The sequence below is a fragment of the Eptatretus burgeri genome, chromosome 11 (genome assembly GCF_056783735.1).
Source record: "Eptatretus burgeri isolate ZD-2024b chromosome 11, Ebu_testis_v1, whole genome shotgun sequence".
NCBI lineage: Eukaryota > Metazoa > Chordata > Myxini > Myxiniformes > Myxinidae > Eptatretus > Eptatretus burgeri.
The window spans coordinates 3,558,805-3,578,214 of NC_140971.1; the positions used below are offsets into that span (position 1 = coordinate 3,558,805).

Here is a 19,410-nt window from a genome sequence, read left to right on the forward strand (position 1 = left end):
GAGAGGAGAGGAGAGGAGAGGAGAGGAGAGGAGAGGAGAGGAGAGGAGAGGAGAGGAGAGGAGAGGAGAGGAGAGGAGAGGAGAGGAGAGGAGAGGAGAGGAGAGGAGAGGAGAGGAGAGGAGAGGAGAGGAGAGGAGAGGAGAGAGACAAAAACACTCACATTCACCTTGTGAACAAACTCAGTCTCTCCCGATACCAATTACACACCCGACTCACCAACCAAGAAGGTATTTATTGAATGACTAGACCTTTTGCATCACCTTTTCCCTAAAAATGACCAGATATAGAAACCTTCGATGGTTTTGTCTATGTACGACGAGCATGTTGTCTCGAGTTCAGTTTCCTTCTTATATGAGCCTGCATCTCCATTCAAAACAAATGATGTAAAAATAAGCGAATTTTAAACCTTCGTCATCGAAACCGCTTCCCAAGTGAGATTGTGGACTTGACATTTTATAATACACAAATACTACAAATTTGGGTTGATGACAGTCAGCTGGATAGTCACCTTTCGAAATTCCAGATTACCTTCCTCTTTTCATTCTCCTTTACTTGTGTAACATATTTGTTCCACTCCCTCTTCCATACAATCCCTTGTGTAAAATGGAGATCTTCATGGACAATGCCAAGGCCTTACTCTGCCGAACTGCCCTCTGCTCAAGCTCTGCCAACTCGGCACGGAAACTCCTCAAAAAGCAAGCTAGGCCCGCAGCAAAGGCCTGGTACGTCCGACAACCCTCGGGCAGAGGATCGGGTCCCGAGTTAGACCGAGCCTTGGACCTCGAGGCGCCGATAGCGGAAGATTCAATCGTGTGGCTGGGACTCCGTGCGACCAGGTCTATGAAGCGCTGCAACCGGAGCAGGAGCTGGCCTGCAGCGGCAAAAGGATGGCACAGGGCCTGCAGGCTTTCCTGGTCAGACGTGCAGGGAGAAAGGCATTGGGAGTTTAAAAAATAGATATTCAGGCACATCTGCATCTGCCTGTCTCTCTTTGTAAACAAAGTCAAGCCTCATGGAAGAGCTATATGACAGAGCGGCTGGACATTTAGTCCAGACTAGTGGGCCCGTTGGACCGATGGACCAATTTTCAATGGTCTGCACAGCCCTCTTGCATACCCTCAATGCTGTACCGCTTGAACGTTAGCTTGCCTTTCACCAAGCCCAGGTGTGCCTGGGCCGGCGTGGGGATTATATGTTCGTTATTATTATTGCCATATGATACTTCTATTCTTATTATTGTTGTAAATATCATTAGAATTAATTAATATAAGCTTTGGTACAATGGAGCGGTTTTTTTAAATTTATTTGGTAATTATAACACCATGTCATGGTCGGACGATGTATTAAGCCGATTTATATACCTTAACATGGCATGCGTTGAAAACATGGGAATTCTAACGGATTTTTTATTTTGTCATTAATTAGCCTAATCAAGTCGGGAGGTCATGCTGAGTAAAACTGTCATCAATCAAAACGCTCGAGTATAAATCCACAAAAAAAACATGACACACGCACACATCAAAGTATTAAAGGGTCTATAGGGTCTTCGGGGTCTTGTGGTTCTTTGGGGTCAGGTCAGGTCAGGTCAGGTATGGGAGCATGTGCCAGAACAGCGCGTCGCTGCGTCCACTTTCTGCCGGTACTCCAGGACCTCCATCTGGCCATCCCTCAGGCAGATGCCTGGCCCATCCCCATCTCCTTGAGATGATGGTCAACCTGCTACAACCATGAGGCACGTGGTCGGTCCATTGGCCTCCTCCACTCATGAGACTCCCTCGCTGAGAGAATCTGGTGAGCAGGATCAGCGTCAGGATAACCAGCCACATGTCCATACAGCCGCAACTGACGCTCACGGACTATGCAGGTAACAAATCTCATCCGAGTCTCTCTCAGCAACCGCTCGTGGGACACAAAATCCGACCAGCGAGAGCCAAGGATTCTCCGAAGAGACCTGGTACCAAAGGAATTAAGTCTCCATCTCAGATCCTTGGTCAGAGTCCAAGCCACGCATCCATAGAGCAAGACTGGAAGCACCGAGGACCTGAAGACTCGGACTTTCGTCCACCCGCACAGGTACCGGCAGCGCCACACCACATTATCCAGTGAATCCATGACTCCCCAGGCCCGACCCAGACGTCTATTGACCTCTGACTCACAGCCAGCAGAGACATGAATATCACTGCCAAGGTAAGTGAATCTCTCCATGACCTCAACATCCTCACCACAAACAGACACAGACAGGACAGCAGCATCCAAGATGTCATTGAAAGCCTGGATCTTAGTTTTGACCCAGGAAACCCGTAATCCCAGCGTCTCCCACTCCTCATTCAGCACCTCGGGGGCCCCCAAAAGGATATCTAAAGTCTCCGCAAAGATGATGAATCATCTGCGAAATCAAGGTCCGAGATCTTGACATTCTCAAACGATGCAGCGCAGCTTGATCTCTCAAACATCCTCCCTAGAATCCAGTCCATGCAAGTGCTGAAAAGTTTGGGGGCCAGTACACACCCCTGACGAACTCCAGGAACAACTGGAAATAAGTCAGAGATGGTATCATCATATCTCACAGCACTCTCAGTATCAGAGTAGAGTTCAGACATCAGATCGATCAGTTTTGGTGGCACCCCACGAAGACCAAGAATTCACCAGAGGGCATGCCGATTCACTGAATCGAACGCTTTACAGAGATCAACATAGGCTGCAAGCAGCCCCTGCCGAAACTCTCGTCTGCGTTCGGTGAGGACACGAAGTGCAAGGATACGGTCAATCGTTGACCTCTTTGGTGTAAAGCCTGACTGCTCTGGACGCTGGTGCTCAAGCAGATGGTGGCGAACCCTATCGAGAATTATCCGAGCAAAGACCTTGCCCGGCACTGAGAGCAGCGTCACCCCTCGGTAGTTGTTGCAGTCTTGGCGATCACCCTTCCCTTTCCAGAGAGGGACAACAAGGCCCCTCTTCCAGTCAGTTGGGATGATGCCTGTGTTCCAGGCAGAGCACAAAACTGCATGCAACGACACGAGTGCAGCATTTCCACCAGCCTTGAGAACTTCAGCATGGATGCCACAGATCCCTGGAGCTTTGCCCCGTTTCAACCGGTTCACCGCAGCCCGTGTTTCCACAGACGAAGGTGGACCACAGTTGATTGGAGGGTCAGCAACAAGTATTGTAACACCCCTGACGTCCATTTCGACAGCTGGTGGATCAACATGGCACAACCGCTCAAAGTAACTGGCCCAGCGGGCCTTCACTTCGGACTCCTGTCAAGAACCAACCACCCTCTGCTCTAACTGCAGTGCTCCGAGGGATGGGCTTGGATGAACGCAATGCGCAAATTCCCCTGTAAGCGGGACGAGAACCACTTGACCACAGGTGATGCTCTACCCCCTCACAGATTCCTCGCACATAGGCCTCCTTGTCCACCCTCAGTGCACGTACAGTTTTACGCCTCTGCTCCCTGAACAGCTCAGCTCTGCCATTCAGCCTGGCCCTGCGACTCTGGTCAATGGTATCCAGTGTCCCTTGAGAGACAAAATTCTTCTTTGCCCTCCGGTGAGTTTCAAGACATCCACCGGCAACATCAAGGACGGTGGTCTTGAAGGCACTCCACAACTCTTCAGGACCCCCCAAAGCACCCAGACCCCCCAAATCTCCACTCAGCTTGTTTGCAAACTCCTCAGCATCCCTCTCATCCTTGAGCTTGCCAACGTCCAGCCTCGGGTGGGATGGTACCATTCTCCTGGATTTAAGGTGCAACTTCAGAGTTGCTACAACAAACAGGTTGTCAGTATTGAGGAACAGGGCACTCCGGGAAACCCTGCACTTTTGGATCATCCTCCAGCGACCATCAACGAGGACATGGTCAATCTCCTTTGCCACACCGCCAGCGTTGGAATACCAAGTCCAGCAATGAGCTTGTGTGCGCTGAAACCATGAACCAGCCACCCTAAGTCCATGACTTCTTGCAAAGTCAAGGAACTTAGTGCTATTCTGGTTCATAGTTCCTGACCCATGGGGACCAACACACACCTCATAACCATCCCTATCAGTTCCAGTCGATGCATTAAAATCCCCCAAGACTAGAAGTGTATCTCGTCTGGGGCACTGATTAACCACAGACTCGATTGTGGCGTAGAATGCATCCTTCACGGTGAGATCACTCGCATCAGTCGGAGCATAAACAGAGACCAGGGAAATGACACCTAAGGAGTGACGAATCCTTAATCTCATAATACGCTCGTTGACCGGTGTTACCTCAATTATCATTGGGGTCAGCTTATTGGACACAGCTACAGCAACTCCTTGGGTATGGTAACCATCAGAGCGACCAGACCAATAGTAGGTGTAACCACCCACCATTATCTCGCCGCAATCCGGTCTCCGAACCTCAGAGAGAGCTGCAATCCCGATGTCCAAACGCTTGAGCTCAGATGATAACAGAGACAGGTGATCATCCTCTCTTAGGGATAGGACATTCCAGGCACCCACCCGAAGGGACCGCCTCAGGTTAACCCAAGGAGACCGCCGTCTGGTGGACGACACCTCAGCACCACTCCGACACACTCTCCCGCAATCTGACCCAGGGATGTTACCCCGTGGTTTCCCTCCTTTCATCAAAGATTGAGGGTCCCGAAGGTTTTGCCCCAATCCCGTCATCCGGTGAGCTGCCCTGCGAAGAGAAGCAGCACAGGAGGTACTCCCACGGAGTGGGTTTTCAGATTTTTTTGCGTTTGTGTGTTTTGCGGAATGAAGGGTTTTATGGTGGCCGGAGTGCAAATCCTGCCACCAACCTCCTAATAAAAAAGTAACCCAACTGCAGGAGGACGTCCACAGACACAGTTGGGCACTAGATATGAATGGCTGTTGGCTCACAAGGAGCTCCTCCGCCCTTTGACAGGTTTTGTTTTTAATCCTGCTGGGTGTCCATATCCAAACACCTTCCTCACCAAAAAAACTGGTGGGGGAGATGGTTTAGTCGCTGACAACTCAACCATGGAACAGGTTAGTACAGGTTTACATGGTACCTGTAGCAAGTCACAGATCTAATCTGGCCTGACTTTGGGGTCCTTTGGGTATTTTGGGTCCTGAGGGACTTTTGGTTCTTCTGGGTCCTCAGGGTATTTTGGGTCCTTGTGTCTTCTGGACGTTTTGGGTCTTTTGGGTCCTCAGGGTCTTGGGGAGTCTTCAAAGGTCAAAGGGGTCTTAGCAGTCTCAAGGGTCAAAAGGTACATTCCAACAGTGCGTAATTAATGAATAGACGTACGTAATTAACAGAAACAAAAAGTGACACACACACACACACAAACACAAACAAACACACACACACACACACACACACACACACACACACACGTACACACACACACACACACACACACACACACACACACACACACACACACACACACACACACAGAACACACACACACACAAAGAACACACACACACACACAAAGAACACACACACACACACACACACACATATACACACACACACACACACACACACCTCTCATCCATTTATAGTAGACAATCGTAACATTATTCAGCTTTGCTTATATCTATGGCTGATGTGCAATAAGTTTGGACAACCGAGAACAACTTCGGCCAAAAACTTGTTTATAATTTAATTAACAACAGCATCACACAATTTTCTCAAACGATGCAAAAACATTCGGGTAGTTAAAGGTCATCATTAACTTAACTATGTCGCGAAATCTTGCCTTTTGGTTAAAATGTAAACTGCCTTGGACGTACACCTGGATCACATAGTATTCGCACCTGCATGGGAGCTGTTGAAAAGGTTCCCCTATGAGCTTCCCACGATATTCTGACATATACCAGAAAGAAGGTTTAACGAGTTGGGTATTTAATTTAAAAAAAAGATATTCATGTTTTATTACAAATTATAATTAAGGTGAGGTCGTAACATCTTGAAAAATCGAAAGGTTGCCGCATCATGGACTATTATGAGTATCCGGTTCCGAGACCGTTAAAGATGACAATCAGAGCTCATTAAATCCCCCTTTGGTACAAAAACAAATCTGTGATTATTCAACGATTAAAAATTGCCTTCCTATGGAAACCCAGATTTTGCACAATTGGTTACATTTGGTGAAATGTTCGATTATTTTTATTGTTTATAACGATTATCCAGGCCAGGATTGGTTTTTGGCATAATGGTTAAGGTGCTTCGTTTCCCGTTGAATTAACACCAGGTGGGAGTGACTCAGCCTGTCATTCTTCCAAGGTCAGCAAAATGAGTCGCAGCATGCTGGAAACGGGGGGCACTGCATCAGCGGCAAAGCTGCACCACCAGAAAATGATGCAGCCAAACAGCCACAGGCTGCTTACAAATAGATAAATAAATTCCAGGCGGATAGATGTTCACCGTTTCTCGTGTTTCATTAACAAATACTATATCCACAAGGATTTCGATATCACATGCACCAAAAACCTTTTAATTTATCATTTTTAAGAACGACAGGCTGAGTCAACCCCACCTGGTGTTAATTCAGCGGAACGGGCCTCAAACTCAGGACCCTAAGATCCTAAACCAGCACCAAGGTAAATACTATCATTCATGTACCATTATTATCATAATGTACCATTATCACTATCATTATGTACCATAATAATTAACATTATCATTATGCACCGTCGTGTCCACGCCGGTTAACACCGACCTGGATGGATGTCGAACGGTTATACCTTGAAGGTGAACACGTGATTGGAATGGAGGGCGGCAAGGACGCCCGGCAGACGGAGGCACACTCGAACCCACAACGAATAGACAGACACAAGCAACTTTAATAAATAGGGGTTTAAATCAAAACCATCAGAAACATTTACAAAATTAGAATACGAAATAAGAGATTAACCTGAGAAAACCGAAAAGTAAAGTTGACGATATTGTTGGAATTTACAGGTGGAAATCACATTTTAAAACAGTTCTTCCAAGATATGGACCGATTTAAATTTTAAAAACAAATAGTTTTATACTTTACGACGTATATCAGAATCGTGAAGTTTGAAGTCCCTTGGATTTCTAAATTACAAGATTTTAATAGAGAAGAGATTTTTGGTTCGTTTTATGCACAGCAACTCCAGGAGACAAAATCAATTCCAATCAAACAAGAAAGATGCAATCAAGAGAAAATTAATGATTAGTGTTTTTAATTAAATTCATAAAGTCTACCGATAAAAATATGATTGTTTTGGAGTTTATCAAGAAGTTTTTTTTTTTTACTTATTTCTTTTTACAACTTTCATCGCCATCAAGAATGTTGATCAACAATCTGTTGGGATTTTGATATTGCTTTAAAATCTCCTCGTTCGGTCGAGATAAAATGGTCATATTCACGTCATGTTCCTGTCTGGGTTTTCCTCCTGAACCGTTCATGTCATTTAATGATTGGTGTGGATTATTATTATTATTTTTTTTTTGGTCGATTTCTTGAATATCCATCAATGTTTTCCGTCCATTCGAGGTTGTTTATGCGTCTTACATCCTTCAATTCGTTATTTTCAACATTTCATCATTTATGTAATATATCTACTTTGAATTGGGTTATCTCTTCGAGAAGACATTTTGTATTTTTCCGCATTCATTGTGTTTTCCCCCGTTGAAACGTACTGCAGTTGTGATTTTCTTCATTCTTTTATTGCTTTTATTTGGCTCGATCATAAAAGACATTTATACAGGGTAATTTTACTTAAAATAAAACATTACCCTCGATTTAAAAAAAAAATAAGTCGATCAAGTCTTCTTGAATAAAGTCTGCTCGGGTTATGAAGTTTCCCTGCATATGATCCAATACGAACATGTTCATACTACTCCTCGAACTAGCGAGTACGACTACTTCTACTTCTACTCCAATTATATTCCCACCCTCCTATTGGGTCAGCCGTGAACCCAAGTCTTTCACGAACTGGCCAGCCAGACCGGACGTTTCAGTGAAGGTGATTTTGGCAGGTTGTAATTTTGTAATTTTTTTTGTAATTTTGTAATTTGTTCAGAGTGTCAGCAATAACTCGACAACAACTACTCATCGTGAAAGTTATTTAATGTCCATCAACGGCCGGTGCTGACAGACGGGTCCTCCGGCTCAACATCATTCTGATGATTCTGCTATCCCATTAAGATGAAGAAAGATAAGGTGGGGGGGGGGGAAATATTGAAATAATTTGGCTGATGACAATGTGATTTGAAAATTTAAAATGTAACCCTCATTAGCAGAGTTTCTAGTTGGGAGAAATCTAACCTTGATCATCAAAATAGTGCGAAAGGCAGAGCGGACAAAAAATGTAAAATCACAATTAACAACAAAGCACAATCGTGTGCACTCGGACCTTAAATGGTCTCCTGGAGGGAAGGAGCGAAACGAGTCGATAAATGACCATTAGAACCAGGGAACCAAACTTATCTAGTTGGTCCAAACAACAAAGGCAAAGGATTGTGTTCCCAATGAACCTGCAAGCAAGACAGTCGGAATGGGGGAAGACTTACATGACTGAGGTGCGAGACATGAACATCCCGACGAAGAAGTATTCTTCCGTCGATTAGTTCGTAAAGAAACGAGCTTTGGATGCCTGCCAGCAGCCTTTCGGGAATGGATACAAAACAGGGGTAAATGGACGTCGTCACAAAGATGCAACAAATGATCAGAGGCAGGACAAAGGACGAAGGAATTTTTACACAACACGAGTAAGGTGCAGGGACATTGCAACACAATGGGCCAATTAACAAAGGAAAATGGTTTCCAAACAAGGATCATAACTCTCATTGCTCACATCTTCCAAACATAACAAAATAACGGAGAAGATTTATTTACCAAATGGTCTCTCGTACAACCTGACTTTCTGTAACCAACACCTGGAAGCCGACCATTGGTGGTCCATTCTCTTCGTCTCGTCTCCTATGATGAGGAAAGGGGGATAGAGTTACCCGTGATGAAAATAAAAAAAATACACCAGGTTAGTAAGTGGCCGAAATACAAGGTGTGTTGCATTTCCATCGCAGGCAGGTCGATGGTCTCTGTTTTCTACCATCTATTCTTCAACATTGCTCCCTCTGCTCCCTCTGTCCTCTGATTTTCCCCAGCAACTCCAGGATGCACGAGTTTTTCCAGTAACCCCCTCCTGGTTAAACTTCCAAGATCCTGGCTGACTGTACCGTGCACACCTCAACTATATTCCTCGCTTCTCCCATTTCGGGAACTGCCTTCCGGAGGTTGTTCTATCTCCTACTTCCACGACTTAAAGCAGGCAGTGTAGCACCACCTCGCGTCATCCCCAAATCTTACCCATGATATTTATTACCCCCATTAACCTTTGCTAACTCAACCAGTTGACTTGCTGGTTTCAGTATCTCCCTCTCCCTCCCCCCTGACCTCCCGAGTGCAATTTCAAGTGAACAGTGTTGTGATGAGATACAATTTGGTAAAGGTGACCTGTTAACACAGCAACAGTACTGATGATGTGGAGGAGGGGGGAGGAAGACGAAGAGATGGTGAAGATGATGAAGATGATGAAGATTATGATGAAGATGATGAAGACGATGATGATGACAGCGATCTGCACAGCAAAATCATACCAGTACTGGTTTACAACGTGTTTCTGGAGCCAAAGGGTCTCTTCAAGAACAGAACCTGGAGAACATCCACATCACATGACACGGTCACGGACACCCTTATGATCGCTGTGGGAATACACCAAGGTCTATCGATCTAGGTGGTCTCATGTGAAGGAATGGGAAGGGAGGGGGATGGAGTTTAGAGATGTGGTTGGTTGATGGGTGCAGTGAGGAGTGGGTTGTGAGGGTTAATAAATGTCACATGCAAGACCGATATTCCATACATTCACCATATTTCATTTCAGAGCAGAGTAGCATATATAAACATGAGTTTTGTACACAAGTTGAGGCTCATGAAATAGTGCAATAACAGGGCAGCAGAGTCACAGCCTGATACGTCAGAGGGAAACAATGTGATGCACCTAATCAGTCACACATGATCATGATGGGAAAATGGATAATTCTTCATGACACCCTCTCACCACTGACCCCACTTCCTTCTCCCCCCCCCATTCCTCTACATTCCTCACCCACCGTTCCTTTTTCTCATTTAAATATTCTCAATGTCATCTTCAAACCCCTGACACACCACACCTCTATCTCCCTCAATAGTCAACAATATTTGCAAACGTAATAAATAGATGGCCCCTCACAAAGCGGATATTTAGACCAATTGGGAAATCATTGCATTTTCCAGATGCCACATTCGTGAAGTTTGAAGTTTAATTAACGGATCAATCAAAAGGTTTCAATCAGGGTTGGTTACAGAAGCTTCTCGTAGAATGAAGGACTAGACAATTGCTGGTGAAGGCGATTTTTTTCCACAATGTTCAATTCAATTTAAATAAAATAAATATTTTAAAGGTTGTGGATAAAAACTTTTTCCGGAAGTTGACCACCATTGACGCAGCATCTTTTACACCAGACAGACAAAGTGAACCAATTGCCGAACCTCGCTTTTCACTTCGTGCACGGGGTAATTATACAGCGCATTCCAAGCAGGGAACTTGCCCAGGGTAGCAGCACATAAGGGAGTACTGTTTTCTAAAGACCCTGAGATTTTTAATTTCCATAAGTTGAATGCAGACTGGACAGTGGCATTTACATCCACATCCAAAGGACAGTCGTTCTCCAAGATGGAGCGCCCACTGTTGGTGGGCACGTTTTAGTTGCACTGAACTTTGGATGGATTCAAACCCAAAATACACAACTGAAAAGAAAGCACACCACCGACACAAGCCGAGCTATCCAGTGGCCCCCTGCTCGAGCAATACTTCACCAATCTATGACATCATGATAATGCACCACAACACACCGATGTAAATGCTCACCCCTCCATGAAATGGACGATATCGTCATCACAGGTCCATCATCTCTTGAGCTCTCAAAGTCCTCCTGGATTCCAGAATCTTCTCGAGGAATTTGGAAGAGAACCGTCTCCTCATTGGACCACTCACTTTCCAAATCTTCACCGTCTGACCCCCCATCCTCCGACCCAACCTTTGAGACACAGAGTCGATTACTTGAACCCATATCTAAAATAGTAGGGGTGGGGAGGAAATCTAGCATGATGGTATAAAAGTCATATTCGGTCATGTGTCCACTCACTGGCAGTGTGTGGGTGCACACACATATATATACCTATGCACACCCAGCTGTACCACTCACTCAAAAAGCTCGTGTGTCATCTCTTTTACTCTCTATCCCTCTCTTTCATGATCTATCTCTCAAAGTTGAAGTCAATTATTGCAGAATTTTTTTTTTCTGTAAGGGGTCACTTGGCTGCACCTGCATGGGTTTGAGGGTCGTGGAGTAGCGGCTGAAACCCGAATCCTATCCAGGTTCTTCCTGATGACTCCATCTTTGCTTCTTTGGTTTCCTTATTGGTCCTCCGTTTCATCCTGATACCTCTTACTTCTGTTTTTTGCTCTGATGAAGGGCTTACACTCAAAATGGTAGATCCACCTCATTTTAACAAACATGGAAGAAAAGAAACGTAACTTTGGCGTGATAAAATCCATTGTCTATCTTGTCCGACAATGCAGACCGACACCAGTCTCCATAGACAATAGTGTATTCCGTTGCTCTTCCTCTCTCCTCTGTGCGATTTCTTCAGCTTGTCTTCACCGTAATCCGATTCGTATCTGCTTGGAAGACAGCCAACACTACTCATTTATACAAGAAGGGTACAAAAGCAAATTCACTCAACCACAGACCCATAATTTTACTTCCAGTTCGAAACAGTCATGGACTCTACCACTGCGGTCAATATAATCTTTCCTCTTCTTGAATGGCCTGATCTATGATCATCAGTTTCGAGTCACTCAATTTTATATGGTACTGCTGTTTTTGTCTCAACAATGGATGGAGGCCCTCAATATAGGACTAGAGGTCAGGGCCGTGTCTCTGGGCCCAGGTGGTCTCTTCGATACGCGTTAGCACCCTGCTCTGCTTGCCAAGCTTTCTGCCCATCGCCTCCGAAGCTACTTCATTCATGGCTTTCCCAATTGCTCCACACATATAGAGTCACCATCAACTCTCATTGGTAATCCATTCATCATCTCTCCCAACATAGGATGGAATACCCAAAAGCAGCATCATGGGCTCACTTTTGTTCCTCGTACACACCAATGACTCCTCTGATAGCCGAGAAAACCCTCGTTTCCACATTAGGTCGTGCCCAACATCTACTGCATCCCTTTCAACAGATACTGGTCCCATACATGGAATGGTGTCATTCAATCAAGGCAAGTCTCACATCCTCAAATTACCTCTCAGAAAGGATTGTCTAGTGAACCCAACTCTCAATTTCCTTGACCAGCCACTTGAAAAAGTTCAGTCCATGAGCTCTCCTGGACAGACCACATACCAAAAAGTTGGCCTCCCAAGCCAGTCACGGGCTGGGTTATCCTCCATCGTGCCAGGTCCTTCCTCGGTAATTGTGCAACTTCTCACGGCCTACATGGCCTTTATCTATACGTCCTTGGAGTACTGCTCCCCCCATGGACTGGTGCCCACACTTTATTTTTTTCCTTTACAAGATTGAGGCTCATTGAAGAGCTTCATACCTTTCACTTCTTGGATACTATGGAATCCACGCCTGCAACGTCATTGGCATCTCCCGCGAAGACTCAGCAGTTGGATTGCAGACATATCGGTGGCCTGTTTTACACTGCCTCTCTTCTCTTCTGGACTCACTCCCCTGGACTTTGACCCTCCCCAGCAGGTATGTATTAGTTCAATCACCCTCTCCTCGTTAACTTTCCAAAATCCAGACATATTGCTCCCTTCCACTCATCTGATCCTCTTTCCTCTAACCTATTGAACTGCATTCCTGAGTCAGTACAATCCCACTCTTCCCTCCAGCATTTCAAGATAGCAGCTTACTGCCATCTTACAATCTCGACTCATTGTTTTCTACACCCTTTAAACCAGCACTCTTATGCTCCAACAAAGAGCTACGACCTTTCATATTCTCTCTTTTTTTTGGATATTTTTGGATACAAAAAAAAATCCAGGGTCCTCAAAAAGCTTAAATTTTGAATACTAAAAAGTCTTGCACATACTTAGAAGAGTTGATCACACCCAGCCATGCCACTCACGATGCTAGGAGATGTTGAGAAGATGCTGGGTCCATCAGAATCAACCTCCGTCTCATGCACATGATACATGTCCATATCCCTGGCAGGTCACAAGGTCTTTCCTTCGCTCCGTTTCTGCTGGAATAAAGAAGAAGGTGGGAGTAAACGTTGCCATGCAATGCGCTGCTCTACAAGTGAACAGATTTCGTTATTATTGCACAAGTAACCGGTGCAATGAAGAAAGTCAAAATACAAATACATATCGATGGAGATGATATCCCCTGGTCGCTCCAATAGGGAGCCGGGGTCTCTAATCATACAAACACCGTGGAGTAGAAGAGAGCCACCAAATATGTCACAAACAATTGTACAAAACGAACCTTTACGTAGAACGAGGCTGATCCTGAAAACATCTCTCACCCAGAGAAACAAAATCAAAGCCATCAACCAACTCACAGGACCAGTATTCCAATACAGCTGTGGAATAATAAGCTGGCCACAAACTGTGCACTGAATTGACAACAGCAGGAATGACTGAGAAAGTAAAAAAAAAAAGTTCAACAGACGACAGAATCCAATTTGAGTACAAATACGAAGACAGCAAGCCAGAGAAGGTATCCATAACCCACCCTTGCAAAAACATTTCCAAAGACAGGTGCAAATGTAAGACGTCACACAAGCAACTGAAACACTAACAAATACAGCTCCAACAATTGGAAGAAAAGACGAAAGAAAAATATGAAGTGAAATATCAACAGATGTAACACCAACAACTGGGAGAACGACAAAAGAGCAGGAAGATGTATTTAAAACAAATAAATAAATAAACAAAAGTTTGACAGACGGCAGGACGGCAGGACGGAGAACACGGCAGGACGGAGATGATCGGACAAGTGTAGGTTCTGTAAGGTAGAAATTGAAAGCACAAGTCACCCCCCTATCAGGATGTAAAAAAAAACTCATGTCAGTACAACTGTACACACAAAGGCACAACAAGGTATGTAAAGTCATCCACCTGGATTGGGATTGTGCGGGGATAGTGGACGAGGGATGTGGGGTGGTGGGTATTGTGGGGGTGATGGTTGATTGAAGGGGAATGGGGGGGGCAGAAACTTTTAGCATTGTTGATCAAACCCTATTGGAAGAGTAGATGATGATACATACATTCTGTACCTTCTCCCCACTACAGATGGTGGTATATTTGATTTGTCCAAATTTGTGTTGATAATAGATAATTATTTTCCAGGGCTCTTATGGTAACTCCCGAGCAATGGCAACAAGTGTTTGATTCACCACTCAAATTGTCTGTGTACATGTACTGGTACTCTCGTAGCTGGGTAGAGATGGTGTTACAGTTTTGAGCGACCGACATTTCTTCCACTTAATCGTGGGGATATCATCGTCTCTCGATCATGGTGGACAACCACAAGATATAGCCATTCCTGTTCCTTAACGTGCTCTGTAACATGCTCCGAGCACAAGTCTAACATTTTCTCGGCCCGATCCACACTCGGATATTTCGGACAAACCTCGTCCCATTTTTGGCAAACTTAGGGTGTTTCGGCCAATGGTGTATCATGAAACCATTTCGGTTTATATTACGATACAAGCTCCAACCGTAACCCATAAACAATGCAGAAGTGGCGCTCGCCTTCATGGTGTGACGTCATGGCTAATCTGAAGAAGAAAATTCTACTTTTAAATCGCAAATTTACCTTCTTTATAATTCGGAAATCGTAAAAAGACAAATCACATCGATCTGTTGGGTATCAAGGGATAGATTAGCGTCGAGGTGGCCTGAGAATTTGGGTGTCCCTTTAAGAACACGGCAGGACGGAGACGATCGGACAAGTGTAGGTTCTGGAAGGTAGAAATAGAAAGCACAAGTCACCCCCTATCGGGATGTAAAAAACTCATGTCAGAACAACTGTACACACAAAGGCACAACAAGGTATATAAAGTAATCCACCTGCACATCTGCAGAAATTTCAATATACCAATTTCAGAAAACTCATGGAAACACGAACCAAACGCGATAACTACGAACAAGGAAGTAACGCTCACATCGGACCTGATGATCCCATCGCGCGTGAACATAGAAAACAAAGCATTGTGACCAGATGTAGTACACGTGTATGAAAAAAAGAAGGGATTGTTAATTGATGTTTCAATACCCTGCACTATTGGCCGAAACAACGCATAAATCAAGAAAATAACCAAATACCAAGATCTCAAAAATGAAGTGAAAAGATCCTGGGAGTTGAAGAGATCCAAAATTGTACTGGTGACCATTGCAGCAATGGGAATGATGAAGAAGAACCTTACATAGATCTTGAAATCCATCTGTGGGAATATTACGACAAACGAACTGCAGTTGGAAGCCGTCTGGGGCTCGGTAACGATCCTCAAAAGAGCCATTGAAACAAAACTTACAACTTGGTCCACGAATCATGACCCTTCACTGAGCAGAATGGAAGGGAACAAAATGGAAAGTGTGAAACTCAAACATCAGAGTAGAAGTGAGATCGAGATCAAGGGGAGGGGAAGAAGGACACATGGGGGTAAACAAGCTGCAAACAAGCTGAATGAAACACAACAGGAATAAGAAGAGGAAGGTGGGGATGAAACAGAAAAATAATAAGCCAAGCAACAACTAACAAATGTAAAGAGGTGAGGGAGAGGGGGTAACACTACAATAACCTGGAAAAAAAAGGGAGTGCTTGGGAATGGGGTATTTTTGGGGAAGAAGAGATCATGAGTACGGTTGAGAGATGACCTGAGGTCGTGGTGAACACCTGTGTTGGAGTCCTGAAGGGAAGAATGGGACTCATCAGACCAAGGAGGTTGGTTCCACAGATGAGAGAAAAGGGGAACAAATGAGGGGAGGTGAACAGTGAGCCTGCATTTGGGGCGTTTAAGAAGAGGAGGGTTACTGGCAGGCCGTGTGCAACGTGCAGAAACCTGGAGGGACAAAAGCAAGAGAGGACACAGGGTGCAAGACCAAAAATGAGGTGGTAGAATACAGGGAGGCTACCAATCTACCTGCGATGTGAGACTAACAGGCCTAGACACTCAGCTTGTCACAGGAGATCCCAATTAATATGACCTCTTTGCTACATTTGGGCAGCCGGCCCTCGGAGTTACGTCAGAACTGCACAAGATTTCCAAACAATATCACTGTATGCGGACAGATGTTGCTTTTGACACATCCAGTCATAAGAATCAAAAGGCATGAAATGCGAAAGGCGAACCCAAGCTTCCTTACGTCGCAGGATATTCTCACCAGACCAGAAGATACCCCAGCAATGGAGTGAATTTCTCAGTGATGGTGCCAACAAGGAAGAACTCTGTGAGTCCTTCTTCTTGTGTCGTGATAATTTGGACCACAGTGTCAAGAACAATATCCACACGACGGATGAACCACACTGTCACCACATGGCTCATTCAAGAGTGGACATCATGGAGGAGTTGTCCCACTGTGACCATGAGGAACCTGACACTCGAGTTGCCTTGCATGCCCTACATGCGGTAGCAATCAGTCCATTCTCGAGGATATTGATAATGAGTCCAGACACAGATGTTGCAGTTATCCTTCTCTCAAGCATACACCTGATGCCAGCTGCTGCCATGATACATCTCTACACGGGCCTCAAGAAGACTGTCGAGTTGTCGACCTGAATGTAATTTGACGTTCACTTGGTGAATGGAAGATTATGGGGAACACCCTGCTGGCAACTCTGAAGTATGGTAAACAGACGCCGTGGTTCTCATCTCTCTGGCCTGGTTTAGGAAGGGACTATAGCAATTTGTTCAGGGTGCCGGACTGCAGGTGATAACTCACCGACTCTTCACGACACCGTGGGATCTTAAATTCCATCAACGAATGCTCGGGGAAGTGACATCAGTTTAACATCCATCCGAGGGATGACACACTTTGATGAGATGACCGCAGGTGACCAACACCAACTCAGTCGTTTATAATTGTCGGGTCAGGAATCGGATTCAGATGAAACAGCCATAAGAAGAGTTTGGTGAGCAGTGCGGGATATGCCAGACCGTATCGAACGCTAGCGATTTGTCTTGGGAGATGGCTCCGATCTCATGTTTGGCACTGAGGACCTCCATCAATCCAGAGGGAAATGGCACAACATTTAAAAGCAAACACAGAGTTTAGGCATTCAGCCTTTTTGCATGCAGTCAGCTGTGCAGCCATTTGAGGTTAGGGAGGGGATGGAGGGGGAACATACATAAAAATGCCTGGTGTTGGCATAATGGTTATGGTGGTGGGCTTGGAATCCTTGGATTCTGAGTTCAAATCCCACTCAGCTGTTGAATTAATACCAGGTGGGCTTGACTCTGCCTGTCATCCTTCTGAGGTTGGCAAAATGAGTGCCAGCTTGCTGGTATCCTATGTCGGAGTGGCAACCCGTCCAGGATTGTGCCCAGTAGCCAAGGAGATTTCATAGGTAGCACCAATGCTCTGCACAGTCTGGTCCCAATGGATGGATACACATGGATGAAGGGTAGGACAACTGAAGACGAGAGGGGATAAATCTGTGCATGAGAGAGAGAGAGAGAGAGAGAGAGAGAGCAAATTTCTTTGAAAGAATTCCCAGGATGAGTTGATGTCGGAGAAAGTAGAAATGGGAGACCATTCTAGAAGTTTGATGGCTACTTGAAGACCCTGATAGTCAGCCTGAGTGAAGTGCCAGACTCATCGCTGCTGAGGTTAGTTCTCTAATAACAGCCAGAGATGACCGCTTTAACAAGCATATGGTCAGATGAACTGATTGGAGCAGAAGAACAGCAGACATTTTCTGGGAAATTGGTCCAAATGAAATCCAGAGGAGATAGAGCACTGTTGGTTGAGAATCGGGTTAGGAAGTTGACCGAATGAGTCAGAACCAATGTGTCGCAGAAAGCTTTTGCTGAAGTATCATTACATGGCAGATGAGACGGGTATCCACACCCAGCCAATTGGCATGATGACAAATGAAGTCACCAGATATGAGGAAGAGAGAGTTCGGATGAGAAGATAGAAGTTGGTCCATGTTTTCGGATAGTGAGGTGTAGATGGAGTCATCACTGTTAGGTGGACGGTACAGTACACATATAAACATGAGGTGGGAGCAGAGGGGAAGCCGTATCCAGAGGTATTCCTGGGGGTGTGGATGAGTGAGGGCAGTGCATGGAGAGCGAGGAATAAAGTTTTTGATGAAGAGAGCAACTCCGCTGCCAGGACGAAGTTCAGGTTTATCATACCGGAGGAGGGAGTAACCAGGGAGAGAAACTAAGGAGTCAGAGATGTCTTGAAGGAAGAAAGTTTCTGTTAAGCAGATTATGTCTGGTTTATCAGTGGCAACCCGTATGGAGATATGTCAGGTTGGAGCAAAGGCCGTGTTTGTTTGAGGTCCACACTGTTAAGGAAGAGGGAGGGGAGGAGGCTTTGGGTGCAGGGGAGGGGGAGAGTAGCATGAGAGAGCAGAGGTGGAGGACTGGAGGTAGTGAGAGTTGTTGACAGTTGATGACAGATTGTTGAAGAGCTAGGAGAGAGGGTCAGATGAGGAGGACAAAAGGCTAGGTGGTAAAGGGATGAGTAGGAGTGGGGAGTAATAAGAGAGGGGCAAAGTGAAGTGGGAGATTGGAGGAAGTGGAAGAATGAGCTGGAGTCGAGTGGTTGGTGGAAGGAGGCAGCTTTGTAGATGCGAAGAGGGACAGCTTTGAGAAGGGGGAGTGAGGAGTGAGATTTGAAAGGGAGGGGTGAGGGAGAAGAATTGAGGGACAAAGGTGTGGGGGAAGCTTTTGAGAAAGGTGAGGGGGAAGAGAGAAAGGTTTACTTTGAAGAGGGAAGAGGTGGTTGATTTGTGAGGGAGGGGTGAGAGAGTAGCTTTGAGGGAGAGGGGAGACGATGAGAGCAGGTACAGCAGGTAGCGGTATTGTGGACATGGAAGTGGGTGGGGAGAGGAACACAAATTGAGGAGGTGGGAAGAGGGGGGGCAGTTTTGAAAAAGGGGAATGTGGAGGGAGATATTAAGGGGAGGGGCAAGGTAGGACATTTGGTGGAGAAGGGTGAGAGGGGAGAATTGGAGGGACAAAGGTGTGGGGGGAGCTTTTGAGAAGGGTGGAGTGAAGTTGGCTTTGAAGACGGAGGAGGCGGCTGAATTGAGGGAGGGGGTGAGAGGAAAGCTTTGAGAGGAAGGGGAGACGAGAGCAGGCACTCATGTACTCCACTCATGGAGGAGGAGGAGGAAGAAGGG

The 19,410-nt window shown here is 45.5% G+C and overlaps 1 protein-coding gene across 5 annotated transcripts in view; it reads right to left on the reverse strand.

Moving 5' to 3' along the window:
- The window catches only part of LOC147016322 (gamma-tubulin complex component 5-like), a 48,802-nt gene that overhangs the window by 26,429 nt on the left and 2,963 nt on the right, over positions 1-19,410 (reverse strand). For 4 of the 5 annotated variants that reach the window (XR_015049639.1, XM_085847756.1, XM_085847755.1 and 1 more), the window contains exons 2-7: positions 13,175-13,291; positions 10,904-11,072; positions 9,594-9,648; positions 8,833-8,916; positions 8,508-8,601; positions 639-912 (exon numbers count right to left, since the gene is read on the reverse strand). Coding sequence is in view for 4 of the 5 variants with exons in the window: in XM_085847756.1 (XP_085703882.1) it covers positions 639-912; positions 8,508-8,601; positions 8,833-8,916; positions 9,594-9,648; positions 10,904-11,072; positions 13,175-13,249 (751 nt within the window). In the remaining variant the exon portion in view is untranslated. The remainder of the gene's footprint in view (positions 1-638; positions 913-8,507; positions 8,602-8,832; positions 8,917-9,593; positions 9,649-10,903; positions 11,073-13,174; positions 13,292-19,410) is intronic. The other variant, XM_085847754.1, reaches the window with a different exon arrangement.